This window comes from Notothenia rossii (genome assembly GCF_949606895.1).
Source record: "Notothenia rossii genome assembly, chromosome: 11".
In the NCBI taxonomy this organism is placed as follows: Eukaryota; Metazoa; Chordata; class Actinopteri; order Perciformes; family Nototheniidae; genus Notothenia; species Notothenia rossii.
Window position 1 is genome coordinate 26,294,974 of NC_136910.1, and position 19,024 is coordinate 26,313,997.

Genomic DNA, 19,024 nt, shown 5'->3' on the forward strand with positions numbered 1-19,024 from the left:
GTGGTACAGTGTGTGTGTGTGTGGTAGTGTGTAGGTGTGTGTGGTACAGTGTGTAGATGCAGCGGATAGACAGGTCTCAGTTGGTTTGGTGTCCTCTGCTTACTTGTAATACTTGTAAATACAACTTTTGGCCCGTAATTTCATTTTCTCATTGTAGCGACCAGAGAGAGAGGGGGGGATATATCTAGTCTCTGATAGTGTTACGTTATTACAGTGGGGCAAAAAAGTATTTAGTCAGCCACCAATTTTGCAAGTTCTCCCACTTAAAAAGATGAGAGGCCTGTAATTTTCATCCTACGTATACCTCAACTATGAGAGACAAAATGAGAAAAACAAAATCCAGAAAATCACATTGTCTGATTTTTAAAGAATTTATTTGCAAATGATTGTGGAAAATAACTATTTGGTCAATAACAAAAGTTAATCTCAATACTTTGTTATATACCCTTTGTTGGCAATGACAGAGGTCAAACGTTTTCTGTAAGTCTTCACAAGGTTTTCACACACTGTTGCTGGTATTTTGGCCAATTCCTCCACGCAGATCTCCTCTAGAGCAGTGATGTTTTGGGGCTGTCGCTGGGCAACACGGACTTTCAACTCCCTCCAAAGATTTTCTATGGGGTTGAGATCTGGAGACCGGCTAGGCCACTCCAGGACCTTGAAATGATTCTTACGAAGCCACTCCTTCGTTGCCCGGGCGGTGTGTTTGGGATCATTGTCATGCTGAAAGACCCAGCCACGTTTCATCTTCAATGCCCTTGCTGATGGAAGGAGGTTGTCACTCAAAATCTCACGATACATGGCCCCATCCATTCTTTCCTTTAAACGGATCAGTCGTCCTGGTCCCTTTGCAGAAAAACAGCCCCAAAGCATGATGTTTCCTCCCCCCTGTTTCACAGTAGGTATGGTGTTTTTTGGATGCAACTAAGCATTCTTTCTCCTCCAAACACGTCTAGTTGAGTTTTTACCAAAAAGTTATATTTTGGTTTCATCTGACCATATGACATTCTCCCAATCCTCTTCTGGATCATCTAAATGCTCTCTAGCAAACTTCAGACGGGCCTGGACATGTACTGGCTTAAGCAGGGGGACACGTCTGGCACTGCAGGATTTGAGTCCCTGGCGGCGTAGTGTGTTACTGATGGTAGCCTTTGTTACTTTGGTCCCAGCTCTCTGCAGGTCATTGACTAGGTCCCCCCGTGTGGTTCTGGGATTTTTGCTCACCGTTCTTGTGATCATTTTGACCCCACGGGGTGAGATCTTGCGTGGAGCCCCAGATCGAGGGAGATTATCAGTGGTCTTGTATGTCTTCCATTTTCTAATAATTGCTCCCACAGTTGATTTCTTCACACCAAGCTGCTTACCTATTGCAGATTCAGTCTTCCCAGCCTGGTGTAGGTCTACAATTTTGTTTCTGGTGTCCTTTGGCAGCTCTTTGGTCTTGGCCATAGTGGAGTTTGGAGTGTGATTGTTTGAGGTTGTGGACAGGTGTCTTTTATACTGATAACAACTTCAAACAGGTGCCATTAATACAGTTAACGAGTGGAGGACAGAGGAGGCTCTTAAAGAAGAAGTTACAGGTCTGTGAGAGCCAGAAATCTTGTTTGTTTGTAGGTGACCAAATACTTATTTTCCACCATCATTTGCAAATAAATTCTTTAAAAATCAGACAATGTGATTTTCTGGATTTTTTTTTTTTTCTCATTTTGTCTCTCATAGTTGAGGTATACCTAGGATGAAAATTACAGGCCTTTCTCCTCTTTTTAAGTGGGAGAACTTGCACAATTGGTGGCTGACTAAATACTTTTTTGCCCCACTATATGTGAGTGCTCTCATACTTGTTTGATTCTGAAATTGTATATATTTATATAAATATAATGTATGTGTGTGTGTCTGCATCTGTAGCCTGTTATTTTCTCATTATACCGCACTGTCAATGAATTCAAAGTAAATATATAAGTCATCATGAACACATCTATCCATCAGACAGAAGGCTGCTGTGCCTCCTGTCATCATTAATGGACGTCTCTTTAAAATGACCGCTCAGAGGAGAGGAGTTCTCATTTCTCTAAACGCCTGCTGTTTCCCCTCCTCTCTCCTCCGTTCCCCTCCTCGACTCCTCCGCTCGCATCTCCTGTAGGGCTGCAACAAACGACTAATTTGATAATCGATTAATCTATCGATTAATGAAACGACTAATCGGACTATTACTTGCGCAATTTCTCAAATTCTCTTATTTAGCCATCAACTTTTAAATGTAGGTTTGAGGTTCTTTTAAGCATGTGGAAACTAACAATGAAGACAAAATAGACAAATACTTGATTAAAAAATGCATATTTATTAAACTTTCTGCTGAAATATATAAAAGATAAATAAAAAATCTGTCCGTAAAGATTTTTAAACCAAGGACAGCAGCAATATATAAAATAAAAACTACAGTAGTTTCCCTTAATCAAATAAAAAAACCATTTCAACTTAAAAGGTATAAACACTCTTCCATCTAGGCTAGATTATTCTGGGTTGAAATGGAGGAAAGTCAGCATCTCCACATGATCTCGGGAGAGGCTTGCTCTCTTCTGAGAGCAGATATTCCCCGCTACAGAGAAAATTTGCTCAGACGGGGTTGATGTTGCAGGAATGCAAAGGAAAGATCTTGCAAGCTTTGACAATACAGGGAAACGCCCCTTATTTTCCCTCCACCATCTCAGAGGGTCATCTTTTTTGTGAATGGCTGGCTCTGCGAAGTACGTCTGAACTTCGCTCCTTGCCATTTGGAGCTTTTGATCCTCGTGAGATTCATCCTCTTCTTCACTCAGACTGTTTGTGTCAGACTGAAGGAGGTTATCCAGTGCTGATTTGTCCCCTCTGCCTGGAACACTGACCCTCTGCTGTTGAACTTGCTCACAGCCTTGTATCTCAGACCCCCTTACCTCTTTGATTGCTTGGACTTCAATTGACCCTTGCACCCGTGTGCCATCTTCAGCTCCCATAAACTTCAGCTTTCTGAATCTTGGGTCAAGGGAAGCTGAAAGAACAATCGGGTTTTCTTTCTCTGCTGAGATGGTGTTCAGACACCCCCATCTTTCGTTTATCCCTTTTTCTGCACTTGCCAAAAATGCTTTTCCTGCGCCCGTCTCAAAACGGGTTTGCTGTGTGGAGCGTTGCAGCCCTTTGACCAGCTGTGGAAGACATGAAGCGGTTGCATACTCCTGTCCACTTAGCTAAACGGTAGCACATTGAAAATGCTGCAACCCTTGTGTCTGCTCTTCAAGCAGCACCCATTGATCTGGCTTCAAGTCAAAGTGCTGTTTGCTGTTTTTGATCAGTTTATGCTGTGGTGTGTTCATTTGTTGCTGTTTCACCATCAGTTTTGTATTTGCCAGCTCGCTTCTCCTGAAGTGTTCAACCAAGTGTTTTGCAGCCCCTACAGCTCTGCTGATGCTGGGCTCTTTGAGGGAATTGTTAACTATGAGCTGGAGTGTGTGCCCACTGCAGCGCACAGAGGCCCAGCCGTGTTTTTCCTCCAGCATTCGCATTGCTGCCACAATATTGGACCCATTGTCGTGAACTACTGCTTTTATTTTGGTAGGCAAGATGTCATATTTAGCTATCACCTCCTCCAGCCATGTCATGATGTTCACACCAGAATGCCTCTCCTCAAGAGGCATGGTGGCAAGATTCAACATCTTCATTTCCCAATCTTCACTGATGAAATGGCAGGACACGCCAAGGTATGCCTCTGTTGCACGACTAGTCCAGACATCAGCTGTCAGTGTGAGGGCGCTTTTGACTTCCTTAATGGTCTCCTTTACCTTAAAAGACACCAGATGTGATCTTAGTTAAAAAATGTAAGTGCATACAGTCATACATTAAACATCTAATAGAATCAGTTTAAGATGTTTGGGACACTTTATACTTTAATTTAAATACAATTATGTATCAGTGATTTTATTTCTTATTCATGTATTCTACTTTTCAATTAATAAATACAAATGCAAATTATATTCTATGGGTCTATGCGTGCCTGTGGGAGTGAGAAAGTGAGTGAGTGATAAACACTTGTACCTTCAGAAAGGTTGTTTAATATTTCTGTGTGAGTTAAACACTTGTACCTACCTTCAGTAAGGTTGCTTCATATTTATTTTCCATCAGGTGAGTAAAGTGGGTTCTGGATGGAAGGATGTATTCAGGGTTAAACTGCCTGATCATTTCACGAAACCCTTCACCATCAACCATCGACATTGGTCTCATATCCTTGACCAGCATGGTCAGGATTGAGTTTGTTAGCGCAGTGGCTTGTTGGAGAGATACAGGCCTTTTCCTTTGAAGATACTGATCCATGGCAGTGGGACTGGCACAGCTCCTCTTTGGCCTGCATTTGATATAAAAATACATATTTTTAGAGATGTTCCGATCACGTGATCGGGGATCGGAGCCGATCACGTGATTTGTCAAAAGATCAAAACCGGGAGAAAAAGATTGGGGATCGGGGATTTTTTGAAAATTAATTATTTTAATTATTTTATTTAATGTTACAAAACAAAAATGACCATGTTCACGTGTTAAAGTCATCCTGAGGCCTTAGTTTTGGTTTATAATTACACAACATCATGTATGTGTTGCTTCTTTTGGGCACTCTGTTTCCAGATTTAAGCAATAAGCAACCAAGACCTGGTTGCTTATTTCTCTCAAATCTGGCAACAGAGTGGGCATGGCGCAGTGTCTAATGGCGCATTTACACTGCAGGCCTCGCTCGGCCTCGCTCGGTTTGGTTAGGCCTTATTAGGCCCGGCTCACTTTAATGCTGCGCTCACATTACAGTTTAGGAACTGGGGTAGTATCTATAGTAACGCAGTGTAGGCGGAGCCGTGACGTCATCTTCAATGAGCGCCCCAGAAAAACAACACAGCCGTTAGCTCTTAGCACTCAGAGCTCACAGCTCTTCATATCAGTTCAGAAACTAGACAAAAGTTAAACAAGTACAAACCACAGACTGTCTGTGTCATGGCGAATACAGTCACTGGTTTATTTATGTCTGTATAGGCCGTTGTTGTGAGTGTGGACGGTCGGAGCATATATAACGTTAGCTTAGCCAAGCTCCATTTAGAAAACAAGCATTTTAAAAGGTTTTTCGCCTGCCGTGTGTCTGCAGACTTATCAAAGCATTAATTCATGGTTTTTACTAACCGGTATCAGTATGTTGTTACTTCGGCATCATTTTGAAACGTGTATTAGAATTAAATCACGGTAAAATATGTTCATCTTGTTGTAGTTGTAGCCCCCTTGACAGCGATTCTCTCTCTAGTTTAGCAAACTCAGCCTGACTCAGCCCTGTTTGTTGGCCTCGATAGAACCACGATTTAGTAGGGCCAGAAAAAAGGTGAAAAAGTAGCCCCGGGCCGGAACTAGGCCAAGTGTAAGCGCAACCAAAAACAGGCCCTGCACGGCTCGGCACGCTTAAAGCGAGCTCCGCGCTGTAGTTTGAATTCGCCATAATAGTAGCAGTAAGCTAACGAGAGGCTACATTCAGCTGGTGACGGAGTCGGGACAGAGAATATGTCAGGAGTTTGGAAGTATTTTAAAATTGAAAGCGAAGGCAGTGTAACAGCCAGATGCAATGTTTGCAAGGCGGAGTTTCCGCGTGGTGGAAAGAACAGAGCTACGTTCAACACGACCAATATAATACGCCACCTGAGAAACAAACACCACCAAGAACTAGGCCTGTCGCGATAATCGGTAATTTTGAATTATCGTACGATAAATAAAAATGGACTCGATAACTTTTCTGAGCTCGATAAATTGCCGTTTACATAAGGATGTGACATATACAGTCTATGGATGTGACCAGCATTTTTGCTAGGAGCGCTGTGGCTGCCAGGCGCGCTGTGAGGGGCGGGGCTGACACACAGCCAGGTCAGCTGCGTGCACTTGCAGCAGCCAAATTAATGATATAGCGACAAGCGGGAGACAACATGTGACTTCCTCGCGGGGAATTTAAAGTGAAATGGAATTGGTTACAAAACCTAATTACACATCTCGATTTTCCGGTGTGGCAGTATTTTGGATTCAAGCCAAATCAACGAGGCGAATACGGACTTGAATGAGCCGGGCGGTGTGTCACATTTGCAGTGGCGACTGGTCATTAGGGGCAGGTGGGACATGATTGTACCGGTTAGATAAATGCACGTTTTGTTCAGCCGGATAATATCCACATGTCTACCCTACTTTTATAATTTTCGAATCATAAATCTATCGATTAGATTTATGATAGACTTTTGAAACTACAAGAAGATAAGGAGGACTTTTACAAAAAAGTAATAGAGATGTTTGTCCAGAAGGATAGGCAAATGGACTTCATCTTCAAGTCAAGGTAAGACCGCAATTTTATTGAAAATGGGATCTTACTAAGAGAGAACAATTAAATATTTTAATGATAAAATTACTTTTTTTGGGCATTAAAATTAATCGAAGCATCAGACAAAAAAAGCTTTTGAAAATAATATTATATTTTGATTTAGGTCCGAATATAATATTTGTAAACCTGAAGAGTCAGTGCCAGTGCCTCACCAGCCATGAACCTCACTGCAGAAGCTTATATATAGACTATGTTGTTTGTGCCACACCACTTTTTTACATATAAAAACGCCACTGCGCATTTGTTTAAAAATGGTAGCGACAAAAGCAGGCAATGCCACGCATTTTAAACTACACCTAAAACACAACCACCCCATTCCGTTTTCCCAGCTGGGAGCAAACACGGCAGCTGGAGATGGAGAGCCCCCACCTTCCCGACAGTTTACAATCAAAGATGCATTTGCTTGTGAGACAATGTGTGTTTATTTATTTATTTATTGAGAGAGAGAGAGAGAGAGAGAGAGATCTGTTTTCCAGCCTGAGTCTATTTAATTTATTGTTTTGGTTGTGTGATTTAATTAATTTATTATCATTTAATTAATTTGTTTTATTTATTATATATCATTTATATATTTTAATATTATTTCATTTGCAATGTTGAAAGTTCAATATAAAGTTATGTTTGAAAGTATGTTCTTGAACTATTATTATATATTATCATTATGTCAGTGGTCTAAAATGGTCTTACAACAGTGCCGACAATATTATCGTTTATCGCAATAATTTCCAGGAAAATGTATCGTCCAACACAATTAATTATCGTGACAGGTCTGCCAAGAACACGACGAGTACAAAGCGGCCACTCAGGTAACGGCACTGAAACAACCAACACTTTCAGAGACGTTTAAAAGGAAAGAGAAACTGCCCCAGAACAGTGAAAAGGCATTAAAAAAAAGAAGAACATATTCAACTTTGACCTAAATTACAGTTTACCTTTTGGCGGGCAACCAATGCTGTATGAAGCTGCACAGGCTACCATGGGAGGGAACCATAGAAACAAAACTAACTAGCTGTTTTTATCAAGAGGCCCTGTGCCCAACCTCGTGGTGACCAAAGAGCAAAACTCTTATCACATAAAGGCAGCGTTCCTGTTCAGGGGCAGCTGTGTGAAAACTGATGTCATGTCACTTGAATAAGGGTCGTTTGGGGCTGCAGACCAAAGTACAAGTATCGATCTGAGGTCGTGGAGTTGGAAAGAAGTGGGCAAAATGAAACACAAAAAGCATGCGTTATTCCTCACCGTAAGACCTCAGTATTCATTGAATGTGTGGTGGGAACAAGGCTTTATTGTGTTGGACCTGTTGCACTAGCAGGAAGTGTTTCTCTCTTCTGCCCCTCCCTCCTCTCCTGATGTCAGTTTCAGTTCTGGGTCGGTTTAAATTCACCAGCTCCAGTCTGCCAGGCAAGGTGGCCAGCATGATCCCCGTCAGTAAGATCACGCCTCCTTTGTATTATCTAGTCCTCTTACTTGTTTTTCTTTCACTTGATTTTATTCAACATGGCATTGGTATTACTAGTTACTAGGGGTGCACCGAATGGGAAATTCTTGGCCGAAACCGATACCGAAAATAGGAAACAGTTGGCCGAAAACCGAATGCCGAAAGGCCGAAAATGATTAATAGAAATATATATATATATATATATATATATATATATATATATATATATATATATATAATGTATACATTTTTTACCAATGTTGTTCAGCTACCTGATTATGGAAAAACTTAACTTAAATAATAATCACTATTATGGGTCCATAAAACATTTATTCAGCACTTTTGAATGCATACAGTACACTAATTCCAAGTCAAGTGCATTTTCTTTTCTCTGTAGGATAACTACAACAAAGTGCATTCAGAACAAAGCCAAGGTGCTTTAAAACTCCATAAACATCTAGGCCAGTAGGCCTACAACAAAATAGTGTAAATAAAGACTGTAACAGCCAGGCCTTCAACAACAACAAATGCACCTATAAGTGCATGCATACAAATGTGCAAACTGGATAAATCCACACTATTTACAAATGAAATTACAATTCAATTTCAAGAATCTGTAAATAAGGCTGTCCGTCCTCATAAACAAAGTAGTAAACATTGTATAAAGATACATAAAGTGAAAACTGGATACAAAATCCACAATCAATTACAAATTAAATTACAATTTCAAGAATCTGCAAATAAGGTGGTCTGTCCTCATGAGCAATGTAAACAACATTGTATCATTTAGATAACGAAAGTACAATATATTGAACACTGTGCTGCTGTCATTTCCCCCTAATGATAACCTGAGATGCTGAATTATAACTCACAATGAAAATTGTTCAGGAAAGTGGGTATAGAGTAGACATGTAGAACTAGATAAGCTTATGATAAGCCAGCCTTGTCTACTTATTAAGGAAAAGTGGGAGGTTCTTTTTAATGAACAGTAGCTTCTCTGATTTATCAGCCATAAGTCTGTTCCTCTTCTCATCAAGCACATGAGAGGCAGCGCTGAACAGTCTCTCGCTGTCAGTGCTTGTGATTTGATCTTACTCCGCATATTTGTCCGGGTGTTTTGATTTCAAGTGGTGGAGTAATCCCGAAGTGGTGAAAGTCTTTGCAGTTACACCCCCTCGAGAAATGTCAGCTGAACACGTTTTACAAATCGCAATCCGCGCCTCTTTCTCTGATATTTTTAAATATCTCCAAACGTTGGCTGTGAGCCAGCCGCGAGCATGGTCGCGCGCCGTGCTTGTCGCCGCATTTTGATTACGTCATCACAACAACACGTTAGCTTGCCAACGTAACCCTGTTCCCTGACGTTCGGTGATATTTTTTCGGTGCTAAAACCCTTTCGGCCGAAAGGGCCTTTTTAACCATTTTCGGCCGATAATTTTCGGCGGCCGAATATTCGGTGCATCCCTACTAGTTACAATGTTTTAATACATGTAAGGCTTGGCATCAGTTTTTTGTCTTGAAAAACAGTTATTTATAGAGACACTGTAACATGGGGACACTATAATCATCATTTTTCTGAAGTGCAGTACACTTTTACTGTGGATGTACATCTGTCAACCATCACAGATGTTGTAATACTCTCTACACCGTGGCATCTTTTCCTCTAGTTTCTTGTTGTGTTACAAGCAGTGTTCTAAATCAGGGGTTCCCAAACTTTTCAGCCCGTGACCCCCAAAATAACAGTGCCAGAGACTGGCGACCCCCTGTCAACGCGGGGGGGTGCTAGTGAATTATTTTTTCCGCACTCTCGGGGGAGTGTCATTATTGTCTCAATAAACACTGCGCTAGTGGATTGTCAAAGGAGGAGTCTCGTTGCGGGGAAATTATACAGATGGCTAGTCCGCCCCTGAAAATGTCTATGGAAACGTTATTATTAATAATATATATATATTTTTTAATTATAAAAAAAAATGAATCAATTTTTTTTTTTCTTTTTTTTTCCATTTTTATTTTGTAATCATCTCGCGACCCCCGCTTTGGGAACCCTTGTTCTAAATCACAAGAGGCTTTATGGCAATGTTAGACTTTATAGGATGGTTGCATCAATGTGAAGATTGTTATCAATTTGTCAGGTATTTAATATGATGGGTTAACCAAAACTGAATCCCTTGCTTTGAATGGGCACTAAGCCCCCTGAAATTGTTCACATCAAGCTCACCTTAGTCCTGGTCAGTACCACTCATCCTTTGAGAACAGGTGTGTGTGTGTGTGTGTGTGTGTGTGTGTGTGTGTGTGTGTGTGTGTGTGTGTGTGTGTGTGTGTGTGTGTGTGTGTGTGTGTGTGTGTGTGTGTGTGTGTGTGTGTGTGTGTGTGTGTGTGTGTGTGTGTGTGTGTGTGTGTGTGTGTGTGTGTGTGTGTGTGTGTGTGTGTGTGTGTGTGTGTGTGTGTGTGTGTGGCTTGGGCGGTATGACGGTATACCAGGGTATTTCGAAATACCGTCGGTATGATTTTCAATACCGTGACGTCACAGACTGTGCGCCAAATCATAGATGCGTTTCATTCTATTATACTGACACGGAGTTTTGACAGGGACGACATTGGTTGTAATGCACAGCACGCGCCAGCAGAGGGCAGTCCGTCTTTCCCGCTCTCAGAGCTCAGCACAGAGCTGAGCTGAGCAAGATGGCGGCAGCATTTGCCGGCCCCGAACTCGGACAACTAGTAAAAAAGAAAAATGCCTCTGCGCCTGTTTGGGACTATTTTGGGTTTACTCGTTGCCAGTGACTTCATCCAGCACAACGAGAGACGGAGGCACTTCTTTGGGAATGTTTAAGACGGGGTGAGTGAGTGTTGACATTTTTTAATCCTATGCAACTGGTTGATGGTTTTGTAGTCGAGGTCGGACGGTTTTAAAAACGAAAGCATTTACGTGCTAAACATTCACGCGAGTAATCCAATGAATCAAATGGAAATAAGGTTTTTAACACATGCACGGAATAATATTGCCAAACTAGTTAGTGAATATAGCAAACTTTATTCAATAAGTGTTAGAAATTAAAATCAATGTTTTAATGGGGAAATGTAGTTTAAACATGCCGTCAGTTTTAATGCTCTTTTATACTGAAAAACCAGAAATTCTTGTGCACAAGCAGTTAAGCTTTTATTCTGAAAATCCTTCATCTACGCATGTAGCATGTGACTAATATACGATTTCCTAAAGAGGTGAATTTAGTAGCGAAATGATATGGAGTGGTGCAAACCGAAACCTACTGATTTAACACTACAACTATAGATGTCGAGATACTACCATGCTGAATATTAAATGAAGGTAGGCCTACAGTTTATTTGAATACATTATTGTTTACAGACGAGAGTAGCATGTGACAACATCCGGAATGACCGGAAACCAAACGAGCCGAGAAGTATTTTTTAGAGTATTGATTACAGCGTTTAGAATGTGTTAAATGAAAAGTGATGAAAGAGAATATGAGGAGAAAAGGCGTGTTGAGCATATATTGGATGTTAAAGGAGCCAATCCTCTGTTTAAATGCAACAACGGAAATTGGAGACGAGGCGAGCCGGCAGGCGGGGAGGAGCCAGCAGAGGATATATAACAGCACCGGAGGAGAGATCCAACTCTTGGCTTCCCTAACGAGGAGCGGATCACAGCTGTTTGTCTGACTGAACAATATCATGCTTGTGACCAACCCGCGCCTTTTTTAATTAAAGTACCCAATTGAACTTTCACAGAGACTCCATTTAGTCTCCTTTTAAAGCTTCTCTCCTGGACGGGAGAATAACGAACACAGTTTACATAAGTCAAGTATTTACTCCCGGAAAATGTTTATGTATGATGATATATTGTTAACTTGGCTCCCTATGGAAACAACGTCGGACATCTACAAACGCTTCCTGTATCCGATCTCAAAATGTGCCATTTGCACAATGTGTCATGTATGCAGCCCTTGTTTTGCACTTGCGCGCACGTCGCGGCACTTTGCGAGCGTCTACCGGCTCGGCTGCATTTTACACCGAACATATAATTTCCGTTCGAAACATCTATTTGCCGCCGAACGCCACCTCACTCAAGTCGACCCAAGTCATACCGTCAGTGGCGGCTGGTGGAAAATATTTTTGGTGGGGCTGGCTGTTGATATAGTGAGTAAAAAAAATGTTTGGGGGAGAAATTACCCCTTAAATTGGGACTGATACCGTCATATACCGTATACCACGGTATGATGTCAGCAAGGTATGACGGCATGAAAAAAATGGTGTGTGTGTGTGTGTGTGTGTGTGTGTGTGTGTGTGTGTGTGTGTGTGTGTGTGTGTGTGTGTGTGTGTGTGTGTGTGTGTGTGTGTGTGTGTGTGTGTGTGTGTGTGTGTGTGTGTGTGTGTGTGTGTGTGTGTGTGTGTGTGTGTGTGTGTGTGTGTGTGTGTGTGTGTGTGTGTGTGTGTGTGTGTGTGGTGCGAGGTGGTGTTGTGCACACATGGGACCAAACCCCACATACAGGGGAAACATTGAGTCATTGTCTTGTGTTCCAGTGGTTTTCAAACTGTGGGTCAGGACCATAGACTGTATATATAAAGGTCAGGACCCAACACCCGGTGTCTATAACCCTGGTCATAGCAGGATGAAAATAAGTCCCCAGATTGTTCTGCAGAAACAGATGATGGCTTTTAACTGGAAAATCACAATTCCGCATGTAAGCCTCCGCACACTTTGGATTATATGGTATACCACTATTTTGGGTTGAGTGTTATATTCTGTGTTTGGAGAAACGATTGTGACTCTGGAAACCAGACAATAGAATGGTGCAGTGATGACGTTTTATTCCGAGCTGACATGGAAGTAAGCAAGGGCTCCCTCAACTTTTTGGGGATTTTGGATTATAGCAACAAAAAAAAGAAGCTCTGTGGCAAACAAATGTGCATGAAATGTACACGTTTTGTTCTTCAGCTTTTTTCTCCACGTTTTGACACAGTGTTTGATGCGCAAATGCAATCGGCAGTAAAAAGCTAACCTTGGCTAAACCTATCAAATAACTACATCAAAATCGCATTGCTGCTTATCACCACCGCTAAGATAAAGTAGGCTAATGATGTTATGGCATGATAAAGTTTAGTGGTCTCAATTAGTCAATAGTTAGCAACTGACATTTTTAAGACGCATAAAAGCTGTATACGTTAACTATTAAAAGCTGTAGATGTTAACTGTTGGGGTCTTTACTGACGTATTTTATGTCGTAGAACAAAACATCACAAATATATTCACATTGTGTTTACTCCAGACCATATTTCAGGCATCTAACCTAAAACACATTCAAAACACAGTTGACTTTGAGACGATGGAATCGGAAGTTGTAAAATGCTAACACACTTCAGGCAATACAGACAAACTGAAGCCTTTAAGCTGTACTTAAATGTTTATCCTACCGTGTGAAGATAAACCACCAATAAAACTTCTACTTTTAGTAAAAACAGACCTCTTATTCAAATCATCTCTTGGAAATGGAATGTCTCATCAAAGTGAGAACACTTTCCATTCAGGCAGGAATTTTAATGTGTTCAACATGTTGAGAACATTTCAGTAGTGCCTAGATTTGCAACTATGCAAGATGTATTAGTGAATGGGTTCCGGGGGTTATTTAACATGTGATTGTAACAGAAATGTTGTTTGTTCTCTCTCCCTGCAGGCTTTTCTTTGGGACTCTGTATCCTGCGTACTACTCTTACAAAGCTGTCAAAACAAAAAATGTCAAGGAATATGTAAGTAAATACAAATCACTGAGTGTGGATGGCCTGCTTGATGTTTGCATGTTTCTACAATGCACACTCACATAGACTTAACCACTAAGCCCAACCTAAGATCAAATAGAATTTTTTAACAAAATGCCTCGATACAAATATGCAAAGATATTGCAGGGTTGACCATTGGTCATTTTCCTGTCTTTGGTGTGGTCTCCTGTAATGAGTCTCTTGTAGCCAGTAAGAGTCATGTGTTCATGTCCTGTGGTATAATGTGCAACAGTGTGCAATCTAAACAATCAAGTTGTTGGCTTCAAGTGAATAATTTACATCCACTCCATCACTTGGTATACATACTACCCAAGATACTACCCAAGATACTACCCACGATACAGTTGGAGTTCATTCCAACCATTTAACTATTGTTTTGTTTTGTTTTAGTTTCGATGAGACAAAAACTAATGGTTCAGATAAGGGCACCCAGTTAAGATTTAATAAGTGCAAATAAGTAAAAAACTGACAGGAAACTTCTTTAACTTATCCAAACCCACTCTCTAGTTTACTTATGAAACTGATTAAAATAAATCTCTTTGAAGGATTTCATAATTGAATTGTTATCATAATACATTTCTAGGGGAAAACAAAACTGTTGTAGATAGATATGTAAATACCATTTAAAAAGAAAAAGATTCAATATAGATTTAGCTATTGTCTGATATAAAGTAATATGTTGTCAGTCACTTTGTAAAAGAAAGAGTTCTGTCCTTTTACAAAAATAAATATGTGAAAATGTAAATCAGATTATATTGATGAATTGATTATATGCTAGAATGTTTGTTTTTGACAGAAATGATCTCATAACTGTACCTTCTCCATTTACATTTGATGGAAATATTGGAATTCTTAACTGAAATCTCTTGATTTGTATGATTGTCGTTTTGTTGTAGAGATTTTTCTCTGTGTAAAGGTCACCTGATGACAGCATTCAGCTTAAGAAACCACGTACATGTGTTGTGTATAAGTCGTTTTTCCCAAAAACATTGAGTGTTGTGTCACAGCACCAATTCCATTTTAACTCAGCGGTTGATGGGCTCCCATACATGAATATGGATGTGAGGGCTGGGAGGGGTCTTCTCCGTGGACTCGGCTGATGTAAGTGATGTCAGTGAGAATGAAATCCCAGGCTGAGTTATAATACATCCTCACACAGCTTTAACACACCAGCTCTCACAGCAAGCTTTTTGCAGCCTTTTCCTCTTTGTCTTTCTAATATAATATGGCTGAATTCAATATTAGAATATTGATATAACGTTTTATTTTTGTTTTTCATGTTAATTCAGTTGCCAGGTTATTAAGTCCATCTAGCGAGACATTTTAACTATGATATAAATGTGGCGAACTGAGATTATGTTCTGTCACTGCATTGATGCATTATCGTCCACGTCTGCATTGGGATGCACCTTAGAAACGATTATTTCAACACCCCTCAAAGCAATAGATTACTGCAGCGATGACACGTTCTTGTATGTGGACCCGGAAGTTAGCATAGCAAGGGCTCCCTCAACTAAAAGCAATTGGATTTCGTAATAATCCAGAAAATATTAAAATAGGAGTACTTTGTAAGCTTTTGAAAATCCAACCAAAAATTCATTAAAAAAACAAAACATCGACCTTGAGACCAACTAACCAAGAAGTGCTAAAATGCTAACTCATAGACACGCTCTCCATGCCATAAAAAAAATAAGAAATGAGATAAATCCTTCTAACTAAGGAACTTTCTAGGCGACTGGAACAGCTAGCGACGCTGAATGAAATATTCAAAAAAGTCGGCAGCAGACTAGAAGAAGCTGCATCTAGGATAAGCTATACAGAGGACCGCAATGACTCACTGCTTTCTTACATTTTGTAAAGTAATCAGTATCTACAATTGCCAAGATTTGGAATATGGAGATAGACGTAACATCTGAGAATGTATTTGTGGTTTTAAAAGTAAAAACCAGTAAGAGAAACAATCTCTTCTTCCTTCTTCCATATATTGATTCCACGTTCCTCCACTCCACCTCATTAACATTACCTGACAGCCTTTAGCTGTCCTACATCCTTCACTGCTTCTCTGCTGCCCATCCTCTGTTGACTGGGGAATGATAAAGTGTCGAATGAGGGCAGTTAAAGCCTTTGACCCCAGGCTACAGTGTGTCAGACAAACGGGCTTCTTTGCTGAGCAATCTGGATGCCAGACTGACATGAATAGACTTGTCTGGAGGTCTGTTTTCTCATTGCTTACATCTCATAAAGTGAGGACTGACATACACTATACTTCTTTATTTGTGTTTAGATAAGCCCTCTTTTCCCAAGGACGTTCTGCTTATAGACTTCCTTGGATAAAAGGTCAGCTTTAATGGCAACATTACTGAATCAAAACAATAGGATTATTCAGACTAATATGACATATTTACTGTCCTTTTTTTTTGTTCTGAAACAATATACTTTATATAAAAACCTATAAGTAAAACCAAACTTAAATGACCTTTTCCCCAAATGATAAATACTCAGACACTGAAGTGCTGTGCAAGTTCATTCATTTCCTATTAGAGTAGTTAGCCTGTCGGTACTAAATCAGTTCTGATGAAACTCGTAACTTCAGTAAAGATGCAATAAAGAAATTGAAGAAGATTAACTGACAATTGTTGACCGAATGTTTGGATGCTGAGGCAATTAACACAAAATCACAATCAAAATCGCACATTTAAGTTGAAAATTCTCATATTTTTGTCACACCTCAAATGAAACCTGGTACTCATAAAAAGCAGAGTTTCAAATAATTGGCCAGTATAAGCAATACACAGACTGCTTATTGTCTCCCTAACACTGAGGAAATAACACAATGGAAACACTCCATGTATAAAATAATCATAAAGGAAGTGTTGAGATGTTGTGAACAGTATTCCTCAGTATTCATTATGGGTTTGTTTTTGCATGCTGGATGGTTTAATACCAATTATACTTCCTGGCTGCTACATGGCTACATGTGTCTGCATGATGTAAATGTTGTCATCTGTCTGTGGCCACTTAACAAACCAAACATGTGTTTATAAAGACGCCCAAATATATTATAAACGGAACCAAATGTTTCTATTCATGTTCACATCCCTCATTTGCTTTAGGCAGACAATTAGAGCAACTTGCACTAGTTTCCTGCAGTAGGAATGAGTCCTTAACCTGAAATGAGTTAGCATTACACACTTCCGGGCTCTCTTGTCTTGAGATCATTTGGTCTTTGAACGTGTTATTGGATAGATGCCTGAAATAAAGTCTCTGGATTCACATTTTGTCTACAAAACACAATATTGATCAAAATCCCATTGCTTTTAGTTTATTTTTTATATTTCGTGAAACTTTATTGACCCAACTATTGTATTCAAAGGATAACATATTCTAATGACTCATTGATAATGAATTACATATATTTGCAGCCATTTAAAGTGATCCTGTGGTTACATTTTACTCATGAAGTTCACATAAAAATGTAAATAAAAGATGAAGAGTTATTTAGCTGAATTAAACTTGTCCGCTCCCAGGTTTAGCATAACCAATTGGCCCAGTGTCTTTAAAGAGCTGATGTCAGATGTCAGTAATTCACAGACAGGCATAGTAAATGTCTGCTATTTCCTCTGGAAGGAAAAATGGCTGCTGTATATTTCACGGAGGTCACGTCTTTATGTCCTCCCTACTGATGAGATGAAGGAGAAGAATCCGCTGTTAGAGACGGAGAGGAAAGGAAGGGGGTCTGCAGAGGAAGATGAAAGGGAGAGACAGCAGGGGGGAGGAAGTGGATTGAAACATATAAATTAGATGTCCTTTCTTACAACGCTCTGTGTGTCGCTCTCTATCCTCTTTACATTTATCATCAGCATGTTTGTGTGTGTAGGGAGTTCACCATGAGGTCATCAATTAAATTAAGCTGTGTGTGTGTGTGTGTGTGTGTGTGTGTGTGTGTGTGTGTGTGTGTGTGTGTGTGTGTGTGTGTGTGTGTGTGTGTGTGTGTGTGTGTGTGTGTGTGTGTGTGTGTGTGTGTGTGTGTGTGTGTGTGTGTGTGTGTGGCATTCTGAGACTTTGTGGTTGAAAAAGGGAGAACAGAAGAGAAAGAAAAACACATTCACCTTTCTTACAAACACTAACTTTACACACACACACACTCACAAACACACACTGTGACATTTCATTAGCTAGTGTCAGTGTGTGTTCAGTGGTGCAACCGCGACAGGGTCTGGCTAACATCACAACCTGCCATGTGACTGTCTGCCCGCCTGCCACCCTCCACTGCTGCCTTTTGATATGAAGAGCCAGCCAGGAGAGCCTGGAGATGCCTTTTAAAGAGGAGTAGAGGGAGCGAGAGAGCAGGAAAGCAGAAAGAGAAATACATTCTACACGTCTCTGTTACTACTATCTGCTTGAGAGGGAAAGAAGCAGGATTAAAGGAGAAAGAAAACAGAAGAATATGGAAACATATTGTGTTTTATCTCATTTCAATAGGCATTATTGACACAACATATGACATTTGTTGCAAAAGCACAATTACGATTATGAAAGGCAATGAGTGAAATTAATAAATTAATTAAATAGATATTAGAATAAGTATTATCACACCATATAACTTGTCAAATGTTGCTTTGATTGAATCATTTTACAGTCATTACAGTGGCGTGCATAGTTCACATTTAAAAAAAGATAAATCATATATATCTATATCATCATCTAAGTACTTTAGTAAGTGACAACATAATACGGAAAAGGCTTGATGAGCACATTAACTTAACTCTGCTTTTGTCGGTCACGACCGGTTGTTTCTGTGAACAGCAGAAATGATGCGTCGCAAGGAATTGTGGGACAGTATTAATTCCTGTCATTACATTTAGGATGGTCCAGTGTATCCTAAAGCAGCGGTTTTCAAAGTGTGAGGCGCGCCCCCCCGGGAAGGCGCCAAAGAGCTTCAGGGGAGGGGCAGCGTGAGAAAAAAATTACGAGAAACAGTGAAATCTAGCTAGTTCACTTCAGCTAACTTTATGCGAGCAGTAACATGGATACATTTTTACCTAAAGTGAAAGAGGAGACAGCGTCTGGCAGAAAACGTCACTTGCACACTTTTGGCTGTCTCGCCAAAAAAGCTGTAAAAGTGCTCATTCCCTTCCAGTGGCGGTTCTAGACCAATTTGACTGGGGGAGGGGCCAGGCTGGGGCCAGTTATTTTCTGAGGGGGGCACAATAAATGCAGGACGAAAAAGACAGTATGAAGTAATTGCACATAAGAAAACAATGCATTGCAGTTATTGGTATTTGTTTCAGTACACATATTTATTTCAGATACTTATAGTTACAGTGCTTACGCTCTAATGCAGGGGTCTCCAACCTTTTTTAGGATGAGAGCTA

At 40.3% G+C, this 19,024-nt stretch overlaps 2 protein-coding genes across 3 annotated transcripts in view; both read left to right on the top strand.

Annotated features, from left to right (window-relative positions):
• LOC307024606 (uncharacterized protein) overlaps positions 1 to 19,024 on the top strand; it is a 402,876-nt gene that overhangs the window by 184,768 nt on the left and 199,084 nt on the right. The window lies entirely within an intron of this gene.
• The window catches only part of reep3b (receptor accessory protein 3b), a 63,938-nt gene that overhangs the window by 12,002 nt on the left and 32,912 nt on the right, over positions 1 to 19,024 (top strand). For both annotated transcript variants that reach the window (XM_079659109.1, XM_079659108.1), the window contains exon 2: positions 13,547 to 13,619. In XM_079659109.1, coding sequence (XP_079515235.1) covers positions 13,547 to 13,619 — 73 coding nt within the window. The remainder of the gene's footprint in view (positions 1 to 13,546; positions 13,620 to 19,024) is intronic.